Genomic DNA, 23,899 nt, shown 5'->3' with positions numbered 1-23,899 from the left:
TAACTAGGCGAAGGATCCTGGTGGGCTGCAGTCCATGGGGTCGCTAGAATTCGGACACGACTGAGTGACTTCACTTTCACTTTCATGCATTGGAGAAGGAAATGGCCACCCACTCCACTATTCTTGCCTGGAGAATCCCAGGGACGGGGGAGCCTGGTGGGCTGCGGTCTATGGGGTCTCACAGAGTTGGACACAACTGAAGCGACTTAGCAGCAGCAGGTGAAGGATGAGAAGAGTTCATATGAAACCATCAAGAAAAACCATTGAGTTTCTTGGAATGGGTAGAATTTGACATGATTGGAGCAGAGAGTGAGTAGGATTAGTGTGAGATAGGGCAAGCAGGTGAAAGATGTGGGTGGCCTTCTGAGAGAAGCTAATGAGTTGGGATTAAAGGAAGGGATAGCTCACAATAGAAGTCAAAACACATGTTTAAACTCTTTTGATAAATTAATATTTTTTGAGCACCAACAATGAGCTGGGCACTACATTATTTCATATCATACTTTCCTCTATATTTGAGTGATTATCTTCATTTTGTGATTGAAAAGGAGCTTTGGGGAAATTAAGTGCAGTTCTCTCATACCACATTCAGAATGCTTTCTGCTGTGTCTCACCCCCTGGCCACCAAGATACAAAACACTAGATTAACCAACATCCCTGCCCTATGAAGGTAAAATCTTAGAACAAGCCTGTCAGAGCTGGAGGCACTCTGAGATAAAGTCAACTGTGTTTTTTTAAAGAACGCACCTTGGATCGTCTGAGTGTGAGAATTAATGAAGAGAAGCTTAAATTAAAATAAAGTTATGAGACTACAATTTGGAGCTCCCAGGCCCTGCAACAGCACTGGCGCCCCACTGGAAAAAGAAAAGCTTTCTCTTCTTGCCTGACACTAGTTCAGCCAATGAGAGACTGTCATAACAGCCAATGAAAAGTCACTATATTTTTAACTCTCAGTTCCTCCAATGGATTCTCTTCTGCTATAGCCCTCCCAATTTCCTCTCCCCCCTCTAGAAAAGCGTTTTCCTCTTCTTGCCGTGTGGGGACATGCACGTAGCTTGCTGTGGTTGCAACCTCCAAATGGCAGTTCTTTGCTGATCCTGAATAAACCAAATTTTCCTGGACAAGTAATTGACTTTCTATTTGTTTTAAGTCAATACATATCAGCAATACTGTGGGTAATCTTTAAAATTCAAATTCCTATGTTCCACTTGAGACTCTCTGAGAGGTAAAGGTTGAAAAATCTGTATTTATTATTATCACTTTGGATAAGTTTTGATGAAGGTAAAAGAGGAGAGTGGAAAAAGCTGGCTTAAAACTCAGCATTCAAAAAACGAAGATCATGGCATCTGGTGCCATCACTTCATGGCAAACAGATGGGGAAACAGTGTCAGACTTTGTTTTTTTGGGCTCTGAAATCACTGCAGATGGTGATTGCATCCATGAAATTAAAAGAAGCTTGCTTCTTGGAAGAAAAGCTATGACAAACCTAGACAGCATATTAGAAAGTAGAGACATTACTTTGCTGACAAAAGTCCTTATAGTCAAAGCTAAGATTTCCAGTAGTCATGTATGGATGTGAGAATTGGATCATAAAGAGAGCTGAGTGCCAAAGAATTGATGCTTTTGAACTGTGGTGTTGGAGAAGGCTCTTGAGAGTCCCTTGGACTGCAAGAAGATCAAACAGTCAATCCTAAAGGAAATCAGCCCAATGAATATTCCAACAAATATTCATTGGAAAGACTGATGCTGAAACTGAAGCACCTATACTTTGGCCACCTGATGGGAAGAGCTGATTCATTAGAAAAGACCCTGATGCTGAGAAAGACTGAAGGCAGGAGGAGAAGGGGATGACAGAGGATAAGATGGTTGGATGGTATCACAACTCAGTGGACATGAGTCTGAGCATACTGGGGAGATGGTGATGGACAGGGAAGCCTGGCATGATGCAGTCTATGGGGTCACAAAGAGTAGGACATGACTGAGTAGCTGAACAACAAAGTTTTATGTGCACACAAAGAGTTAGACGTGCAGATCTAGTTTGTCTCTTCTTTTTTACACTTAAGAAATTTACGTTCAGAGATGATACTGAGTGACTTGTATAAGCACACACAGCTTTTTCTTGAATTTGCATTGGGATTTGGATCTTAAATCATCCAGGCCAGTGCTCTAGGTCCAAATGCAGCCTTGAGGAGTGACCTTCGATAAATGAGTTAAACTACTTTGGACTTCAGTTTCATTTACAAAATGGCAATACTTTCCACTCTGTGTACATCGCAGGAGTCAAAGAAGGATATAGCTGTGAAAGTGCTTTGTATATTTTGCCTTTGTTATTGCATTGTTGTGCATATGAAGTCAGAGCTCTGAATATAGAGCAAAAGACCAGGAGAAGAGTAGCCAAAAAAGTAAAAACATTCATAATAAATAGATCCAGGAAAGAAAAGAAAATGATCAGAAAGGCTAAGCTTTAGCATTATGAATGTGTGTATGACCCTCTTTTAATTGTAGTCAATTAAGTTAGATTTTCCTTTCAGCAGAGAATGGGGGCAAAATAGATGGAGTCAGAGGTCATTGCTTCAGAAGAGATGTGTGGGAGTAGTATTAGCATGTTCTAGTAGTGTTCCAGAAATTTCTAGATGTATAAAAATTCTTATAGTTTATTAAAAGAAGGACCCATAAGTCAATGCATTTTGTAAAGTTAGGTTATTCTTGACATCAAAACCAGAGATACGCAATAAAAAAAAATTGCAAGCCAGTTTCTTTTATGTATCAGTTTGGTTCAGTCGCTCAGTCGTGTCCGACTCTCCGCGACCCCATGAATCACAGCACGCCAGGCCTCCCTGTCCATCACCAACTCCTGGAGTTCACTCAAACTCATGTCCACAGAGTCGGTGATGCCATCCAGCCATCTCATTCTCTGTCGTCCCCTTCTCCTCCCGCCCCCAACCTTTTATGTATACAGATACAAAAATCCTAATGAAAATTATTAGTATTCTAAATGCACAAAAATGATATGCAATAACCTGACTTTCACGCCAGGAATATAAATTCCTGTCCATGAATATAGAGAACTCTTATGATTCAACTAGAAAAAGGCAGTCAACCTAGTAAAAAATGGGAAAAATATATGAATAGGCATTTTGTAAGAGAAAACGTCACTGGCCAATAAATATATGAAAAAACTTAGTCTTATTAGTTATGATGCTGATAATCAGCTAACTATATAATTTGAGACATCTAAAAAGCAACAGCAGAATTAACCTAAATTTAAAACCTTAAGATATGCATAAATTGGACTTCCCAGGTGGTACTTGTGGTAAAGAACCTGCCTGCCAAGGTAGGAGCTGCAGGAGACTTGGGTTTGATCCCTGCGTCAGGAAGATCCCCTGGATGGGGACATGGATACCCACTCCAGTATTCTTGCCTGGAGAATTCCATGGACAGTGGAGCTTGGCAGGCCACGGTCCACAGGATTACAAAGAGTCAGACATGACTAAAGCGACTTAGCATGCATGCCTAAATTAGTAACAGTTAAAATGTCTGACAATATCAAGTATTGATAAGGATGTGGAAGAACTGGAACTCTTAGGGTGCCCTAATGGAGATTTAAATTGTAACAACCACTTTGAAGAACAAGTGGCATTGGCAAGAATAAAGTTGAAGATGTATGTAGCCTAAAATCTGGCAATTCTGCCAATTCTACAGAAACTCTTGCACATATAACAAATAAATATGTAATAAAATGTTACAGCAGCATTCTAAAACTTGAAAATAATTCAGTATCATCAACAGTACCATGAATAAATAAAATATAGTGTGCTGTAGCCAAATGTAGAATACTAAACCCCTGGAGGAGGGCATGGCAGTTCACTCCAGTGTTCTTGCCTGGAGAACCCCCATGGACAGAGGAGCCTGGCAGGCTGCATTCCGTGGGGTTGCAAAGAGTCAGACATGACTGAGTGATTAAGCACAGCACAATACAGGATACTATACAGTGATGAAAATCAATGAAAATTAGTTTAAAGCTTCAAAATTGGTGTATCTCAAAAACTTAATATTGAGTGAAATTAGCATATCATAAAAGATAACAAAGTATGAATCCATTTATATAAACAAAGATGTGGTCAAAATGAAGCATATGATTTAGGTATATATTACACATATTGTTAATATTTACTGAAATGATTTTCATAAATTCAAAGTGAGGTGGAATTAGAGGTTGTTACTGGAAAGGGGTACCCAACAGGTTTCCAAACTACTGGTTATTATCTATTTCTTAAGATGTGTGTTGAGTAGATTTTAATTGTTGAGCTATTTGTTTCATTATTATTTTAAGACAGTAACTACACAATACTACCCCTTGAATATGTGAGATATTTAACAATTCTTAAAAAAGAAAACAAAAATACATATTTTTCCCATAAAAAATAACTATAATGCAAGGAGAACAGCTTCATAAAAGTAAGGTGATCTGCCAGATTGCCTGCCAGAACAAAAATTAACAGTCTTCTAGAGAAAGAAAAACCAGAAGCCCCAACATTACTAGATGTAGCTCCACCCACATCCCCCTAAAAAAGTAGATCAAGAATTAACCAGCAGGTAGAGTTAGCAGACTTTAAAGCAGTTAACAATATGATAAAGAATTGATGGGGAAAAAATGGTCAAAATAGGTTATTAGATGTAAATTCTCAGCAGTAAGATGGACTCCTTACAAAAGAAGCAAATGGACATTCTAAAATAAAAAGTACAATATTTGAAATGAAAAAATCCAGCAGATCAGCTTTACTGAATTCAGCAGGAGAATCAGGGAACTTAAAGATCAATGGCTACTCACTCCAGTATTCTTGCCTTGGAAATTTCATAGGCAGAGGAGCCTGGCAGGCTACAGTCCATGGGGTAGCAAAAAGTCAAACACGACTAAGTGACAAAAAAAAAAAAAAAAAATCAATAGAAATTACTCAAACTGAAATAGATGAAAAAGAGAGAATGAATAAAACATAACAGAATGTTTAAGACCTGTGGGATTAGCCAACAACCCAGAAAGAAGGGAAAAGAGGCAGAGGAGAAGGGGAAGAATAAATCTTTTGGGTGATAGGCTAATAAATATTTAAAAAATAATGAAACACATCAAACCACAGATAAAAGAAACCCAGAGAATGCCAATCAGGACAAATACAAAAGAGATGGTGTTTAGCCTATTTTAGTCAAAATTACTGAAAACCAAAGATGAAAAGACCACATTTTAAAAATCAGTCAGAGAAAAGAAAGGCATTACACTCGGGGGAGCGATCACTGATTCTTTTACTTTGTCATCTCGTTTGTTATTGAGCCTATCCAGTGAGATTTATATTTTTCAATTCTAAAATTCATTCTACAATTGGTTATTATATTTTTTTAGTTCTAAAAATTTCTGTGTATGTGTATGCAGGCATGCTCACTCGTGTCCAATTCTTTGCCACCCTATGGACTGTAGCCCACCAGTCTCCTCGTAGCCCACCAGTCTCCTCTATCCATGGGATTTTCCAGGCAAGAAAACTGGAGTGGGTAGCTATGGCCTCCTCCAGAGGGTCTTCCTGACCCAGGAATCGAACCTGGGTCTCCTGCATTGCAGGTAGAGTCTTTACCACTGAGCCATTGGGTATTATCTATTTCTTTGGCAAGACTTTCCATTTTTTTTTTTATTTGTTTCAAGTGTGTTTGTAATTTCCCATTGAAATATTTTTATAATGTAGTCTTTAAAAATCCCTGTCAGATAATCCCTCAATTGGTACCATTTCAGTCTTAGTATCAATAGTATCTTTTCTTGTTCAGGTTGAGCTTTTCCTAGCTCTTGGTATGATGAGTCAGTTTTTATTGTGTGCTAGATATTTTTGGCATTGTGCTATAAGACTCTGGATCTTATTCAAATCTTCTGTTATAGCATGGCTTCCTCTGCTAATACTGTACCACTGAGTTATGGGGGAGTGTTATTTCCTTGCTACTAGGTACAGTTTAAAGTCTAATATTCCCAATCTTTTTCTTCTGAGATGGTTGGTTAAAGTAGGGTGGATATTGTCAAAAAAGAATTTTGCTTTGTGAGAGGTCACCTCTTCTTCAGTCCTTTGAATGGAGAAATCAGATTTTCTTGGGGTTATTTTCTGCCTGCATCTGTTGGCATTTCTTGGTTGCAGACTTTCTAGACCAGTCCCCACCTCCCCAATCAGGAACTTACCACAGTACGAGTCCTAAAGTTCTGAGGAGTCTAGCTACTCTGCCTTCTTCTCTCTACCTTTCAGACTCTGCTTATATTTGGGTTCTATATTGTGCCTAGATATTTTAGTTATGCTAAGTAGGAGCAATAGGGTGAAATGCATCTACTCTATCTCTACAAAACTAAAAGTCCTACTTTCATGAAAATAAAAATAATACAGTAGATGGACTCTAAGACCTTTAAAGTTGCTCCCTCTTTTGATTTCTGTAAGTTATTGTTTTAAAATGATAAAGGTGATGGTGACTTGTCAGGGGACGTTCAGCTTTATCCAACATGTTATTCTTTTCTTTTGTGTGCCGTTTCTCAAGGATTCTCTATTCCTTATCAGTTCCTGGTAAACAGGAACGAGCAGAGCTGCACGCAGCTCTCAGGACTGAGATCATGAGAAAGGGCACCTGCTTGGATTCCTTTCAGTGACTCCCTTAAGTGACCTTACTTAAATGTAATCTATTCAGTTATGCCCCTCTTACTCAGGATATGGAATTCTTTCTGGCCCTTTGAAGACTGCTATTTGCTTGGCTTTGTTTATGCTCAGTTTTTTTACTATCTAAAGCTGCCTTGTATGAAGAAATAGAAACATGCGTTTCTGCAAACAAAGCACCCTTGTTTCACTCGAGACTCGGGTCCCCTGTGTCCTTCTTCTCGTCAACTCCAGTTCCCAGGTCCTGGTCTACAAAGACCGTGACAGTGACTCTATAAATAGAAGAGTTGAAGAGGGATAATTTGTCTTTTTTTTCCCTAGCAGTGACTGGGTAGGGAGGATACCTTGGCTTTTTGAGGCAGCAGGTAGTTGCTTTGAGTAAATCAGTGTTAGCTTTTGCCTTGAGCTCATAGACTTAGGATATGAAATAGGGCCTGAGTTCCTGACCAGACTGATGTTTTACATCTCTTTTGAGGGCTATACAATTAACAGAGCAACAGTCGTTTCTCCCTTGTTAATGGGAATGTACCCTGTGCTTCCTCATGACCTCTCTGGTGCTGGTATTTAACATCTCACACGCTCACACTCTATTTTCTTAAGTTGGCTAAAGCTCTACGAGAGCAAGAAATAGCTCCTCTACTTCTTGTGGTCCCTGCAGGTGCTTAGTAAAAGGTCTCACTCACTGTAGAGGCTCACAGATATCTGATAGGACTACTTTTCCTTCTGTGAGTCGGGGTGACTTGAGTTGCTTCTAATGTGCAGCCACCTACTTTTAGACCTTGAAGACTAGACTACAGATGATGAGAGACAACATCTTCCCAGGGTAGTCTTGTCTTTAAAATTTTTTTTAAATTGGAATATAGTTTGTGTACAATGTTGTATTAGTTTCAGGTGTATAGCAAAGCGATTCAGTTATATGTATATATATACACATTCATTTTTAGATTATTTTCCATTATAGGTTATTGCAAGATATTGAATCTAGTTCCCTGTGCTATACAGTAGGTCCTTGCTGGTTGTCTATTCCATATATAGTAGTGTATATATATTTTAATCCCAAATTACTGATTTATCTCCCTCTTTCCCCTTTGGTAACCATAAGTTTGTTTTCTATGTCTGTGAGTCTATTTCTGTTTTGTAAATAAGTTCATTTGTATCATTTTTAAAGGTTCCATATATAGGTGATATCATATATTTGTCTTTCTCTGCCTGGCTTATTTCACTTAGTATGATAATCTCTAGGTTCATCCATGTTGCTATAAATGGCATCATTTCATTCATTTTGTGGCTGAGTAATATTCCATTGAGTATATATACTACCGGAGAAGGCAATGGCAAGCCACTCCAGTACTATTGCCTAGAAAATCCCATGGATGGAGGAGCCTGGTTGGCTGCAGTCCGTGGGGTCGCTAAGGGTTGGACACGACTGAGTGACTTCAGTTTCTCTTTTCACTTTCACACATTGGAGAAGGAAATGGCAACCCACTCCAGTGTTCTTGCCTGGAGAATCCCAGGGACGGGGGAGCCTGGTGGGCTTCCGTCTATGGGGTCACACAGAGTCGGACACGACTGAAGTGACTTAGCAGCAGCATATATACCACATCTTCTTTATCTATTCATCTGTCAAGGGACACTTAGGCTTCTTCCAAGTCTTAGTTAATGTAAATAGTGCTGCTTTGAACATTAGGATGCGTGTATCTTTTCAAATTATAGTTTTCTCTGGATATATGCCCAGGAATGGGATCCTTGGATCATGCAGTAGTTCCATTTTTACTTTTTTAAGGAACCTCCATACTGTTCTCCATAGTGGCTGTACCAATTTACCTTCCCACCAACACTGTAAAAAGGTTCCTTTTTCCTCACTGACCCCAGCATTTATTTTTTGTAGAATTTTTGATTATGGCCATTCTGATTGGTATGAGGTGGTACCTCCTGGTAGTTTTATTTGTTTTTCTTTAATAATTAGTGATGCTGAGCACCTTTTCATGTGCCTGTTGATCATCAGTATGCCTGCTTGGGAGGCATAGATTAGATCTATGCCTGATTAGATCTTCCGTCCATTTTTTGATTGGGCTGGTTTTTTTTTTTGATATTGAGCTGTATGAACTGTTTGTATATTTGGAAATTAATCCCTTGTTGGTCGCATAGTTTGCAAATACTTCCTCACAGTCTGTAGGTTATTTTTTGTTTTGTTTATGCTTTCTTTTGCTGTGCAAAAGCTTTTAAGTTCAATTAGGTCCCATTTGTTTACATTTGTTTTTATTTCCATTACTCTGCTGCTGCTAAGTTACTTCAGTCATGTCCGACTCTGTGTGACCCCATAGACGGAAGCCCACCAGGCTCTCCCGTCCCTGGGATTCTCCAGGCAAGAACACCTGAGTGTGTTGCCACCTCCTTCTCCAATGTGTGAAAGTGAAAGTCAAGTCGCTCAGTCGTATCCGACCCTTAGCGACCCCACAGACTGCAGCCCACCAGGCTCCTCCATCCATGGGATTTTCTAGGCAAGAGTACTGGAGTGGCTTGCCATTGCCTTCTCCGTCCGTTACTCTAGGAGACGGTTAAAATCCAACATTAAAAAAACTAAGATCATGGCATCCAGTCCCATCACTTCATGGCAAATATATGGGGAAACAATGGAATCAGTGACAGACTATTTTCTCGGGCTCCAAAAGTCACTGCAGATGGTGACTGCAGCCATGAAATTAAAAGACGCTTGCTCCTTGGGAGAAAACTTATGACCAACCTAGACAGCATGTTAAAAAACAGAGACATTACTTTGCCGACAAAGGTCTGTCTAGTCAAAGCTATGATTTTTCCAATAGTCATGTATGAATGTGAGAGTTGGACCATAAAGAAAGCTGAGCGCCACAGAATTGATACCTTTGAACTGTGGTGTTGGAGAGTCTCTTGGACAGCAAGGAGATCGAACCAGTCAATCCTAAAGGAAGTCAGTCCTGAATATTCATTGGAAGGACTGATGCTGAAGCTGAAACTCCAATACTTTGGCTACCTGATGCGAAGAACTGACTCACTGGAAAAGACCCTGATGCTGGGAAAGACTGAAGGCAGGATGAGAAGGAGACGACAGAGGATGAGATGGTTGGATGACATCACTGATTTGATGGACATAAGTTTGAGCAAGCTCTCGGAGTTGATGATGGACAGAGAAGCCTGGCGTGCTGCAGTCCATGGGGGTCACAAAGCATTGGACACAACTGAGCAACTGAATTGAACTGAGGAAATGGTTCCAAGAAAAGATTATTACGATTTATGTCAAAGAGGGTTCTGCCTATATTTTCCTAGGAGCTTTAGACTACCCAGTCTTGCATTTAGATCTTTAATCAATTTTGAGTTTATTTTTGTATATGATGTTAGAGAATGTTCTAGTTTCATTATTTCACACACAGCTGTCCAGTTTTCCCAGCACCACACTTGTTGAAGAGACTGTCTCTTCTCCACTGTATATTCTTCCCTCCATTGTGTAGATTGTGTGCATGCTCAATGTAAATGGAATTATTTTATTCTTTTCTATGGCTGAGTAATATTCCATATATATGTGAGATATATATGTAAGATATATATGTGATATATATATGATATATATATATATATATATATATATATATTACATCTTCTTTATCCATTCATCTGTCAATGGACACTTAGGTTGCTTCCAAATCTTGGCTATTGTAAATAGTGTGACTCTTTGCAACCCTTTAGACTGTGACCTGCCAGGCTCCTCTGTCCATGGGATTTTTCATGTTAAATTTTATCAAAAGCCTTTTTCTGTATCTATTGAGATGATCATATGGTTTTTATTCTTCAATTTGTTAATGTGGTGTATCACATTGTTTGACTTATAGATACTGAAAAATTCTTGCATTCCTGAGATAAATCCCACTTGATTGTGGCATATGGTCCTTTTAATATATTGTTGGAGTTGGTTTGCTAGTATTTTGTTGAGGAATTTTGCATCTATGTTCATTAGTGATACTGATCTATACTTTTTTTTGGTGATATCTTTGTTTGGTTTTGATATTAGGGTGATGGTGGCTTCAGAGAAGCAGTTCGGAAGTATACTTTCCTCTGCAGTTTTTTGGAATAGTTTGGCTTCCCTTGTGGTGCAGGTGGTAAAGAATCTGCCTGCAATGCGGGAGACCTGGGTTCAACCCCTGGGTTGGAAAGATCCCCTGGAGAAGGGAATGGCTATCCACTCCAGTATTCTGGCTTGGAGAATTCTATGGACTGTATAGTCCATGGGGTTACAAAGAGTCAGACACAACCGAGCAATTTTCACTTTTCAGAGGAATAGGTGTTAACTCTTCTCTGAATGTTTTGTAGAATTCATCTGTGAAGATATCTGGTCCTAGACTTCTGTTTGTCGGGAGTTTTAAAATTACTGGTAATTGGTCCGTTGATATTTTCTACTTCTTCTTGGTTCAGTCTTCAGAGATTATACCTTTGTCCAGTTCCCTTGAGGTTGTCCATTTTTATTGGCATATCATTACCCATAGTAGTCTCTTACTTAAAAGAGCATTTATTTGGCTGCATTTGGTCTTCAACTGTGGCACATGTTGCATGAGGGATCTACCAGGGATGGGACCCGAGTCCCTTGCATTGCAAGGCAGTCTTAACCACTGGACCACTAGGAAGTCCCTCCTGTGATGTCTTGTATTTCTGTGGTGTCAGTTGTAACTTCTCCTTTTTCGTTTCTGATTATATTGACTTGGGCTCTCTCTTTTTTATTCTTGGTGAGTTTGGTTAAAGGTTTATGAATTTTGTTCTTTTCAAAGAACCAGTTTTTAGTTACATTGATCTTTTCTTTCTTTCTTTTAGTTTTTATTTATTTCTGCTCTGATCTGTATAATTTCTTTCCTTCTATCTTAGGATTTTCGTTGTTCTTTCTCTAGTTGCTTTGGGAATAGGGCAGCCTCGTCTTAAAAAAAAAAAATCACTGAGCTCAAGGAAGAGACCCATGATTGTTACTGAACCTACCGGGGACTGTTTACTGAAGTCTCTTCCCAGGATTTTTGTGCTTTGGGATCACCTCATGATTTTAAGCCATAAATCAGATAATTCATGTCTTTGGTCCTTGGTTCCCAGCCATTCCTCCCTCCCCTGCTGACTCTCATCTAACCACCCACTCTCCCCCAACAGAATAAATATTGTTGCATGAATGTCCCTGAGGATGAATGGATGGAGAAAAGGAGAAGAATGGGATGGAACGAATGAACTAAGAAGCTGCAAAGATGTCTGGGAACGCAGAAATTCTCATGAATTGCAAATTTATTGACTGAGAAGGTACTGGAATTGGGAGGTAGTTGTATAGAAACCAGGGAGGGAAAACTGCAGAACAAGACGCAGCTTCAGAGCTCAGTGGCTTCTTCTGGTGGATTCAGATGTGAAGGGCTGAGAAACCTCAGGGCAATATCATGAGAGCGGTAAGCCCATCGACGCCCACGGAGAACACCTCCAGCTTCTTCGTCTCCGTGGTGTCCAGGGGGGCCTTACTTGCATGGCCAGGTAGGCGCCTGCTTCTGCTGGGTCTGGTGGCAGACTGGGACGCCCTTGCCGCCCCCGGAACCACCCCCGGAGGAGCCGCCGCCGCAGCCGGAACCGCTGCCGCCCCCGCCGCTAGAGAAGCAGCCGCCGCCCCCGGAGGAGCCTCCCACGCAGGCGGATCCACCGCCGCCCCCACCGCTGGAAAAGCAGCCGCCGCCCCCGGAGGACCCGCCGCCGCAGCCGGCGCCGGATGAGCCCCCTCCGTAGCTCTGCTGGGGCAAGCACGGGGTCTGGGAGGTCTGGGAGGACGAGAAGTATCCGGAGCCGCCCCCGGAGGAGATGCCGCCGCAGCCGGAGCCGCCCCCGGAGGAGATGCCCCCGCAGGCGCTCCCGGAGGAGATGCAGCCGGAGCCGCCCCCGGAGGAGATGCAGCCGGAGCCGCCCCCACTAGAGACGCCGCCGTAGCTCTGGCTCTGGACCTGCTGGCCGGAGGAGCCGCCGCCGCTGGAGTAGCAGCCGCCCCCGGAGGAGCCGCCGCCGCTGGAGTAGCAGCCGCCCCCGGAGGAGCCGCCGCCGCTGGAGTAGCAGACGGTACCGGAGGAGCCGCCGCCGGAGGGGTAGCCTCCGCAGCCGGAGCTGCCGCCGCCCCCGGAATACTTGATACTTCCACCAGAGCCGCCGCCGCCGCCGCCAGAGTAGCCGCCGCCGCAGCCGGAGCTGCCGCCGCCTCCAGAATACTTGACACTTCCACCCGAGCAGCCGCCGCCGCCCCCGGAGCCGCCGCAGCTGCCGGAGCCACCGCCGCCGCCGCTACAGAAGACACCGCCGCCGCCGCCGCCGCCGCCGCCGCCAGAGGTTTTCCCACAGCCCACTGGGGGCTGAGGGGTGGGCTGCTTTTTCTGGTGAGACATCTTGTCTAAGGAGGAACGGAACCCTGGAAGGAGAGCAGAGAGCATCAGTGGACCAGCTGCAAGAGGATGCGGCGGCAGAGGCAGCTGCGTCCCTGGAAACGTCCATCATCCTCTGAGCAGTACTCGGCCAGGCTTGATGCTCTTTCTGATCGGATTGGGAAGAGCACTCAGCTGGGACTCCTGGATTAGTGCTGTTAGAAAAGGGTTTTGTTTCCCCTGCGCAAGTCTTTACCAAGTTTTAAATAGCCCACTTAGTGGTACCCATTTCTCTTTCTTTCCCAGCTTTGCTTCAGGCCTCTGCTGTGTGATCTCCGGGCAAATGACCCACACATTTTCTGTTTCCTCATTTCCTGTAAAATGAGATGGGTCGAGTATTTCACTCCTTAGCTCTCCGATCCCAACACTGAGTGCAAATGGAAAATTGCTACAAACCTCCACGTAGGGTAGGGGATATTATCCACTCCCAGCACAACAGAGGGAGGTTTGTTCCAATGCCAGAGTGCTGTTGCACCCCATTCTTTGCAAAAAATGAATTAGTTTAAACTTTTGGTCTGTTCCACTGACCTCAGCCATGATCACCGACCAGTTACCAGAAAAGGCAGGCTCCCCCATTGTCCTGTCTGGAAACAGGAGAAAGCATCCCTATGATCCTTTGGACCAGCATCTCTGACTTGGAGATATCAAGCTGGGTTAAGGGGACCAAACTAGCAGGAATTATGTCCAGCATCTCACAAGTCATTTCCCTCTCAGAACATCTTGCGTAAAACAGGCAATGGGTTTTTATGACTGCTAAAATCTCCCCATCTGCAGCATCCTCTGAATCATTCTTCCTGAATGTACACTGAAAGTACATTCTGAAAGTACACTCAACCTCTCCTCCTTCTAAGTTCACAGAGTCTATCCAGCCCATCCACAGGCTGTCTGGGACAGTCTCTGCAGAATGCACTTCTGTGCCGGGGACAGGGCATGTCTCTTACAGGGGTGCCAGAGAGACAGGAGATAGTCTTGTCTTTGTGGCATTTACATTTTGGCCAAATCAGAAACACCATCTATACAGTAGTAGCTCAGATCTCTTTCCTGCCTGAGGCCCCTCTGAACATGAATGCAGTTGGAAGAGCAGAGGTCCTGTAGGTCCCAAAGAGGAGAGAGGCCTTGCCCACCTGTCCCCTGGTCCACATAGCCCATGCAAGCCTGGGCAAGACCAACTTGGAAGATGAGAGCCAGTAGAACTCACACTTACCCAAAGCACCAGGAAGGATGAGTGAGGAGAGGAGATGCTGGCTGTGTGAGGAGCACTGGAGCTCCTGAGATTTTATACTCTTATGAGTTCTGACTCATCAGCTATCGATCTGGACCAGCCTCTCATGTTTGGCCTCAGTTACGTGACCTTTGGCTGTCACCCCACCTCCCTGTGATTGTAGTCATGGGTGACCCATTCATGAAGATTTTGGCATTCTTGAGATGGGCAGCCTCCTGTATGACTGGCCCCTTCTCTGATGCAACTGTGAAGCAGGCTGGCTAGCAGGGATGGTCAGTTGGAGTGGATGTTAGACATTGTTTGCAAAACTGGCATGGGGCACATGCCATCACCAGAGGGCTGTGCTTCAGGAATAGGTCTCAGACTCTTCAAGCAACCTAAAAGAGTCCCACTGGAGTTCTTAGTCTCTGGTCCAAGAAGTAGGAACTTTCGCATCCCACTCTTTGGCTCCTGGTCCTATTGCTTGGACCCTCTTAGAATTTTAGAGGGATCCTGTTTCTTCTTTGCCAAGTTTCTCCCCTGGGCTTTCACATGTGCTTCACTGGGATGTTCCTGTCTTGTTTCCTATCTAGAGAGAGTATGTAAGCACCTAGCACCCAGTTCTGGGTTGCACAACATGGACAGCGCCATAAGTAATGGGGCACTGGTAGCAGCTTTGATTTACTCCTAAAGACAATGAATGTCTAAAACTACTGATTTTTCACTGTTGGCTTTCCTTGTAGATAAAGAAGCTAAAGAGATAGACCATGTGGTTCTTCCCACCATGGCCATTCAGCTCTGGGGTCTTGTCTTGCGTGGTAACAGTGACCTCAGTCTAAGAGGCAGCCACGGAATGGAATGGACTTGAGATTAGGTGGCTGGATTTGGGTGCTCCCTGCGCTACTTTCCAGCTGTATCACCTTGGGTAAAGTCACAGCACCTTACGCGGTGCCTACACACCGGAGGCACTTAGCAAGCATTTGTTGATTATTGAACAAACTTTCTGATACTCAGTTACCTTGTCTATCAAATAAGAGTGGTAATAGTTGTTTTGCTGAAGTCGTGAGGGAGTCCACAGATGGCTTGAGGCAAGCTCTTATCTAGGAAAATAACTTGGAAATTCCTGGCTGACCCTGGACCAGCAGCATCAACTCTGTGTATGAGAAACATCATTTTGTCCTCTTCTTTCATCATGGGAGCTCAACTGCTATTGTTTCAGATACCACATCTGAAGTTAGTTCCACCCAGATATGTGTTGAAATGACAGCTCCAATAATAAATTGACAGTTAATTATGGTGGAGTTTTAATGAGCTGCACGATCTGATTAGACTGTGGCCTTCAGAAACTTGTGGCACTAGTTTTAGTTTGGGGAGCATGAACCCAGGTGAACCAGGAGGAGTGCAGGTGCGCCCCTCCTGAGAGAAGAGCCAGCAGGGAGAAGACCGGATCTGTGGGAGAAAGCACGTTTCAACTTGAAGCTGAGGCATCAGAGAGGTTTTGGAGGGAAAGAAAAAGGCTCCAACTAGCTGTGGGTATAATAAAAGATGGCTTTATTTTATTGGGTTCACTGGAAAACAGGAGATGTGGACCACGGTACCCACTGATCTGTGGACCCAAGTTGGCCATTACTGCGTGTACCCTAGTCCTTAGGAAAATGTAAGTGAAAAGATGTCAGCAGGCTGTGGGAAGGAAAGTCTAATTCAGAAATCATGAGCTTCCTACCTTTTTTGGGCATATATTAAGACTTTATTTCTTTTAAAAGTGATGTTGACAAGAGGTCCAAGTTGTTTCTTTCATGTCCTTATTTGTCAAAATGAGAATTTGGCTATCATATTATTTGGTTATCACAGTTTTTTGAGGGAGATGTTACTTCTTTATGAAATTCTAAAGTTTGCGAACCTCAAGTGCAGGTGACTCCAAAGAGCTAATAATCTTGAAATTGCCTGTGTTAGTTTGGAGCATTTATGTTCTTATAAGAAAGGTATGATATTTTCTTTCTATCAGATTTAATATCCTAATGCTTTCTTCATTAATCCAGCCAACTGTTTTGCCAAAAACTTCAACTTTCGTTTCAGGTTTAAAAGATTTGTTAACAAAAGAAACTATTTGTTAAGCACAAATAAACAATTTCAATATTTAATAGAGGATTATCTTACTTTCAATATTCAATCATTAAAAGAAAAGAGAAATAGAAACAGTAGAGAAATGTAATAGCACATACATCACCTAACTGGGACCAAATAGCATCCAGATTCAAACAGTGCTGGGAAGCCCCACGTAACAGCAATCTGGAGTCTCAGTTGGAAAAAGATACTGGACAATGCATCCACCCTACGGGTGAGACTTCAAAATTGCAATTTGGGGGGTCCCGCTTATAATTCCAGGCCACAAACTGATACTGTCATCAGTTTCTGAACAAATTGCAGCTCTGGTTTCACATTAATCTTTTTTTTACAATACTGTTTGTTTTATCTTGTGAGTCAGAGGATTTTGTTAAGCCCCGGGCGTGGTTGGCTAGACCTCCTCCAGGGGCTCAAGAATTCTAAGACCTGCTCCCTGTCTCTTCTATATTGCTGCTGGTTTTACTAGAAAAAATCGGTGCACTCATGAGGAGGCACGTAGTCAGGGCACTGACCAGGCAGGTCAGAAGCAAGGTCAGAGGTCTGCTCTGCTTTCTTGTCTCTGAAGCCTGAACAAGATTACTTCAATTTAATTTCTCTAATACCAACACCAGTGTACTGGGCAGTGTGCTCAGGATTACAGAGGAGTTTTTTAGAGCTGTGCATTTTTTGGGCTCCAAAATCACTGCAGATGCTGATTGCAGCCAGGAAATTGAAAGACGCTTACTCCTTGGAAGGAAAGTTATGACCAACCTAGATAGCATATTAAAAAGCAGAGACATTACTTTGCCAACCAAGGTCCGTCTAGTCAAGGCTATGGTTTTTCCCGTGGTCATGTATGGATGTGAGAGTTGGACTGTGAAGAAAGCTGATCGCTGAAGAATGGATGCTTTTGAACTGTGGTGCTGGAGAAGACTCTTGAGAGTCCCTTGGACTGCATGGAGATCCAACCAGTCCATTCTAGAGGAGGTCAATCCTGGGTGTTCACTGGAAGGACTGATGCTAAAGCTGAAACTCCAATACTTTGGCCACCTCATGCGACGAGTTGACTCACTGGAAAAGAGTCTGATGCTAGGAGGGATTGGGGGTGGGAGGAGACAGGAACGACAGAGAATGAGATGGCTGGATGGCATCACTGACTCGATGGACATGAGTTTGAGTGAACTCTGGGAGCTGGTGATGGACAGGGAGGCCTGGTGTGCTGTGATTCATGGGGTCGCAAAGAGTCGGACACAACTGAGCGACTGAACTGAACTGAACTGAACTGATGGATCCCCTTGGTAGATTTGGGGGAGGGGTACTCCATGCCTGCCTCTGCTACTCTGTATGACTTTTAATAAGGAAAATCTTCTAACTGGTACATCTACTTTGTTAACATGTGGAAGAGGCTGATGCAACATGGTATGGACAGCTGTGCTCGATCTTGAGGCTCTGAGTTAACCTTGCCTCAAGTGTGAGATATGAACCTGGTTCTCCATTTTATCCCTTTCAACCAGAAGTAGGGGGATATCTGTGTGGAAGTGGTTGATGATTACATATTGTCTTTATCAAGGAGGAAATGATGAAAGTTTGCAGAATTATGACACTTAAGTATTTGGAATTTTGCAAGACTTGGCATGTCGGATTTCTGAAATTTGTAGCTTTTAGACACTTAAATCTGCATATGTGCTTGCTAGTACCTCTGGGTTCTTTAGCCTCACAAATGAAGTCATAGTTCCTGCCTATAACTGTATCTTTGGACGGGATGGCCCTTGCAGCAAATGTTTCATAACTAGACATTAGCATGTGCTCAGTAAATACTGATGGTAAATTGAAGGGCATTACTGAGACCCATTGACTGACAGCCCTGTGGGAGGCAGGACCTGGTCCCTGCTCCCAGGCAATCCACAGTGAGAGGGGAGATCACAGCTCTTGAGGTGAGGAACCCCCAATCTGACAGAAGCCTGCTCATCACAATCTTTAAGTACCTAAATCTTCATATTTGCATTCTCATGACTGAGTGTTGACAACCTACCTGAGGAAAAAAAAGGCAATGGATGCTTTGTAAAGAATAAAATGGACACAGGGCAGGGGTTCAGGAGCACTGGCAGGTCAGGCATAGGACTTGCAAGCCCGTGGTGTTGTTTATATTCAATGGGAAAAGTTTTCTCTTGGTCATGGACCAGGAGGCACCTCAGAGCCCCAGACACCCCCCCGGGTTGCCATTTGTCTCCTCTCTCCAGCCCTCCTGGTCAGCAGTTTCTGTTGCTTAGAGATCGGGCAGAAGGACAGCTCCTAGCTGCTGGAATTCCTTCTCCAGGAAGCTTCCCTGGGTTCATCCCAACCACTGTTTCCACCTCTCTTGCCACTTTCCCTTTCCACGGTCCTAAGGAATGATTGTACCTTACAGCCTGCTAATGACAACCAGAAGCCTTGTCCCCTCTGTCAAGTCACAAATCTTGCGATCAGGGTCTCCTTTAGGTCCTGACGGCCCACTGGGACCATCTCAGGACGTGTTTATGCTTGAGATGTATCTCCTTCAGGTGCTCCTGGAGCTCATACTTGCAGGGAGGAGGAGGACCGTGTCTGAGATGTTCTGCCTTCCCAAGGAGCTTGTAGCATGTGGGGTGAGCCGCGCACCTAGGGACTTCCTGTCTGGACAGACTCTTGGGTTTATGGACTGCTGTCACGTGTCATATTCATTTCTCACAACCGTCCTGTGTGCTCAGGGCTATGTTATCTGCATACCCCAGCTAAGGAAGGGCCTCATGGAGGCCAATGCAATTGCTCAAATTCCCAAAGCCGGGATTTGGACTCAGTTCTTTTGATTCTAAACCTTGTGTTCTTTCTAAGCACTGCATACCTCTTCTTCTGGATCAATGTGGGCAGAAAAAAGGGATTGCATCCTCTCTTCCAAGTCAGGCTCAGGGTTTGTGCCCTCTGGGAAGTAGGGGACAGAGGAACCTCACATGGGCTCTCCTAGCTCCCCAAGGACTCTTGGAGGCATTGGTGGATGGCAGCAGCTGGAAGGACAGTGGAGGTCATCCAATCAGCTTCTGTCATTTGTAGAGGTAGATGACAAAGCCAAAGCCCAGAGAGGCTAACCCACTTCCCAAGGCCACTCAGAAGGGCCAAGAGTAGAACCTGGGTCTCTCCTCCCAGCTCCGTACTCCTATTGCAGATCCATGTTGTGACTGTCTGCTTTCTCCTGACAAGAGTACCTCCAGGTGTTGGCAGTGAGACCAGAGAGTTGCTAAAATGACAGTAAAAGTCTTTCAGAGCTAAGCAGACACGTTCAAGGAAGCTGCTGGACCTGGGTGCTCTAGCCTCTGGGCCTGGAAGTTAACTGCTGATGTCATGAAGCCCTTTCACAGGTGGGCAGCTGCTCTGTAGCCTGAGGGCTCAAGGCCTACTTCCTGGGCTTACATATAAAGTTTATAGCGGGGAGGAGCAGTGAGCAGCATTTGTGGGCCCGACCTCCTGCCCTGAGATAGGCAATGTCACTTGACCCCTCTCAGGACTTTCACACATGGTGGTGATAGCAAGTCCAAGCATGCTGGCTCTTTGACCACCTTCTCCACTGGTGTCTGTGGGTGGATAATGCAGGTTGTTTTAACTGAATCCCAAGTCAAATGGAATCTTGGAGATCAATATGACACAGAGGGAAAAGCAAAAGCATTTCAAATCCATAGCCTTAAAGGCTTTTTGGCCTAAAGGTTTAATCCTAGTTTATTCCCTTTGTTTAGATTATTTTTTATTGAAATATACCTGCTTTACAATGTTGTGCTAGTGTCTTACTGTACAGAAAAGTGAATCAGATATATATATATATATATATATATATATATACATGTATATATCTATCTCCCCTCTTTTTTAGATTTTCTTCCCTTTTAGGTCAACACAGAACCCTGAGTAGAGTTCCCTTTTTTATACAGTAGGTTCTCATTGGTTACCTATCTTATGCACTGTAGTGTATATAAGTCAATCCCAATCTTCCAGTTCATCCCCCCAACCCTTGGGTACCCATATATTCTGTACGTCTGTGTCTCTGTTTCTGCTTTGCAGATAAAATAGTCTGTACCATTTTTCTAGATTGCACATACCTATGTTAATATATGATATATGTTTTTCTCTTTCTGACTTACTTTGCTCTGTATAACAGTCTCTAGGTCCATCCATGTCTCTACAGATGACCCAGTTTTGTTCCTTTTTGTGGCTGAGAAATATTGCACTGTATGTTTGGACCGCATCTTCTTTGCCCCTTTAATCCCAGTTTTTCAGGCATGTGCTGCTTTCGGTGACCATGCCAAGGCACTTCTTTTCTGGGGGTCATTGAAAAGCAGGGCAAGGTGAGCGCTCCCTCCACTTTGGTTTTGAATCCTCTTTGGTACTTAGGCGCTGCTTTCAGAACTTGCCTCGTCTGCCCTGGGCTTTGGCTGTAACTTCTCTCTTACTCACAAACAGTTCATAGGATTTACTACTGAAGATCAGAATCTAGATCCAGTCTCTGCCTTGGCCAGGAAAGCTTGTTCCTCAGACTTTCTGGCTATTCTTAATTTTTGTTCATTCTTCCAATGATACTGTTTATTTCAGTAGCTGAACCTGTTGAAATTAGGTGGATGCCTTGGGGCAAATCTTCTCACTGCCTCCAGAGTAGAAAATGGTCAGTTTTGCTGGAGAGTCTCTAGTGACTTCTTTCTTTTGTTTCATCCATGGCTCAGAGAATCCCAAGGTGAGAGACTATAGGCCCATTGTCCACATCTGTGTCGTTCCCAGGGTCTTTCCTTCTGCACTATGAGCACCGTCCAGGCAAGATCCTCCTAAACCTCCAGATCTCTACAAGGCTGGGCCTCAGTGTGAATATTTGATAAATATTTGATCAACCAAGAAGATGATCCCAGGGCTATTATAATCTGATTTATTTTTCCATGGAAAGTAGCTTATATAAATTGGCCATGGCAAACTGCCTCTCCCTTGCCATCCCCCAACTTCCATCCAAGGCACCTCATTGCCCCATTGTCTCCTGCTTCTTATTTTTCAGAATCTCCCTTGGATCATGACTTCCAGAGATCTTGACCACCTATGATCCAGTGGTCAGCTTTCTGGCTGGACCTGAAGCAGTGCCAGGTGACCTGTGAGTTTTGCAGTCTCTGCATGGATGGAGGAGCCTGGTAGGCTGCAGTCCATGGGGTCGCTAAGGGTCGGACACGACTGAGCGACTTCACTTTCACTTTCACACATTGGAGAAGGAAATGGCAACCCACTCCAGTGTTCTTGCCTGGAGAATCCCAGGGACGGGGGAGCCGGGTGGGCTTTCGTCTATGGGGTCACACAGAGTCGGATACGACTGAAGTGACTCAGCAGCAGCAGCAGCAGCAGCTCTGTTCTGAAGGGTAGGGACCAGAAACTTTTCTGAGGACTTGGGATCATGGAGGACCTGTGCTCTAAACCTGGACCAACCACCAGTGACTTGACTTGGGGTCAGGGAGGACCTGTGCTCTAAACCTGGACCAACCACCAGTGACTTGACTTGGGGTCAGGCAGAACCTGTGCTCTAAACCTGGACCAACCACCAGTGACTTGTGAGTCTGGGCCACGCACTATCCCCCAGACCTGTTTCTTCATCCGTGAGGTCAATCTGACTTAGTCCTGTACTGGTTTCCTTTTGGGCAACCTCTCCTTCCCCCACCCCTGGCCAAGTCCACTCTTTGGACAGAGAGGAGGGGAAGATGAGCAGGGTCAGAGGCAGTGATAAGAAAAGAAACTAGATGGAATGACAAGAATCACAGGCCTCTTGGAAAAGAGCATAGAAACTCTCATATCTCCCTGGATGCCAGACTCAGGCTCAAATCAGAGGCATTTTGGGAACTTTTGTCCCCCAAGAGCATTTCGGCCCCTGAGCTGACTATGGAGGAGGAAGAAGGGGGACAGCAGGAGGGCTGGGTGAGGAAAGTTGGCCTGTGTTATGAGTAACATATGCAGCGTATCATTACCCAAAGTGGATGTAATTACACTGGATTAAGAAAGGCATGTGAACACACTGTGTTGCTTTAGAGCCTCCTGCAATTAACATCTATTCTTTTGGGTCTCAGAGGAAGGATTAATTTGGCTCCTCAATGTTCCTTTGCAGTGAATCCCTTGGTGATGGAACTGGCCTTCTTACCCTCTGCTGCTGCTGCTGCTGCTAACTTGCTTCAGTCGTGTCCGACTCTGTGCGACCCCATAGACGGCAGCCCACCAGGCTCCTCCATCCTTGGGATTCTCCAGGCAAGAACACTGGAGTGGGTTGCCATTTCCTTCTCCATCTTACCCTCTAGTAGTGAGTTATTCTGCTGTAAAATACAAATGGAAAAAAAGAAAAAAGCCTCACTACAAATAATTTGAAAACAAAGCAAAGGAAAACAGTCACCTATAATTCCAGTATTCAGATAAAACTGGTGTTAAGGTTTTGGTGATTATTTTTATCTTGCTCTTTTTTCTTTTCATTTATCCTTCCCTTTTATATAAACTCTCAGTTTGGGGTGCTGATTTGCCATGTGACTTTGTTGTCATGCGCATACCATCGTGTTCCTAAAACACCTCTGATCTGAGCCCGAGGCTGGCCCCCAGGGAGATGTGAGAGTTTCTATGCTCTATTCCACGGTCTCTTAACCACTAGTTTTAGTGGCTGTGTTCCACTGCCCATTCTGAGTCTTACCGCTTAGACCGTCCAGCTATCCTGGAACCTCTGAACCCTCGAGACCTCATTACTGAATTTTGTTGGGTCTTGGTTGTCTCCCTGGTGGGCTGGTGGGACTTTATGTGTAGGGTGGCTGCGCAGTCGCTGAGGAGCAGAAAGGTTTGCTGTGTGAGCACCACCCCCCCTTACTTCTCATCGCCCCTGACTCTCCTTGTGCAGGACCCAGTGCCTCAGTTCTCCTGGACTCTGTCTAGCTCCTCTGTATCGCTGTTTCCCTCCAGCGGTTTTCAACTCATCTCCTTCAACGTCATCTTCTCTTCACAGGCTTCTGGGTCATCATTCCCTTGGGAACATGTGATCTGAAACAATGTCTTTTAATGTGTGTGTGAGAGGATACGGGAGGGGAGGCCGTGGGGAGGGCTGAGGAGTATGCATTTGGGAAAAAAGTCACCAGTGTAGTGGGAGCTGAGCGCCTGAGGGGGCCAAGGGAGGCAGAGAAAAGAAGCAGCCGGAAAGTTCTTCTTGGAAGAGGTAAGTTTTGTGTTAGGATCGGAAAGTAGTGACAACTGTAGATAGGTTTCTCCAGATTTAGGCTTTGGGTCTCGTACTGCCTTCGTGTGTGTGTGTGTGTGATATGTGTGCATAAGTCTGTGTGTGTGCCTGTCTCCTCTCCCCGTGCCTGACTCTTTCTTGTAGAACCTGTTCCCTCTCTCCTTGGACAGGATTGTGGGCACTCCTTCTCGGCCCTGAGATTGCTCTCGACCCTCACTTGTTAACCAGCTCCCAGTGTCCGTGACAA

General features: G+C 44.1%; 1 protein-coding gene across 1 annotated transcript; it reads right to left on the bottom strand.

The window, feature by feature from the left end:
* Positions 1-11,920: 11,920 nt before the first annotated feature.
* LORICRIN (loricrin cornified envelope precursor protein) lies at positions 11,921-14,440 on the bottom strand. Its single transcript, XM_055403260.2, has 2 exons — positions 14,322-14,440; positions 11,921-13,104 (listed from the first exon to the last, which is right to left on the bottom strand). Exon 2 carries the CDS (start codon positions 13,079-13,081, stop codon positions 12,176-12,178), a length of 906 nt encoding a protein of 301 aa, XP_055259235.2. The 5' UTR covers positions 13,082-13,104; positions 14,322-14,440; the 3' UTR covers positions 11,921-12,175.
* Positions 14,441-23,899: the final 9,459 nt, after the last annotated feature.

The sequence above is a fragment of the Moschus berezovskii genome, chromosome 4, assembly GCF_049115385.1.
Source record: "Moschus berezovskii isolate FMDL1 chromosome 4, NW_MosBer_1.0, whole genome shotgun sequence".
Classification (NCBI taxonomy): Eukaryota; Metazoa; Chordata; class Mammalia; order Artiodactyla; family Moschidae; genus Moschus; species Moschus berezovskii.
This window is presented reverse-complemented; position numbering and strand designations above follow the sequence as displayed.

Coding starts and splice junctions, on each gene's coding strand:
- LORICRIN (XM_055403260.2), bottom strand. CDS start 13,081: ATGTCTCACCAGAAAAAGCAGCCCACCCCTCAGCCCCCAGTGGGCTGT.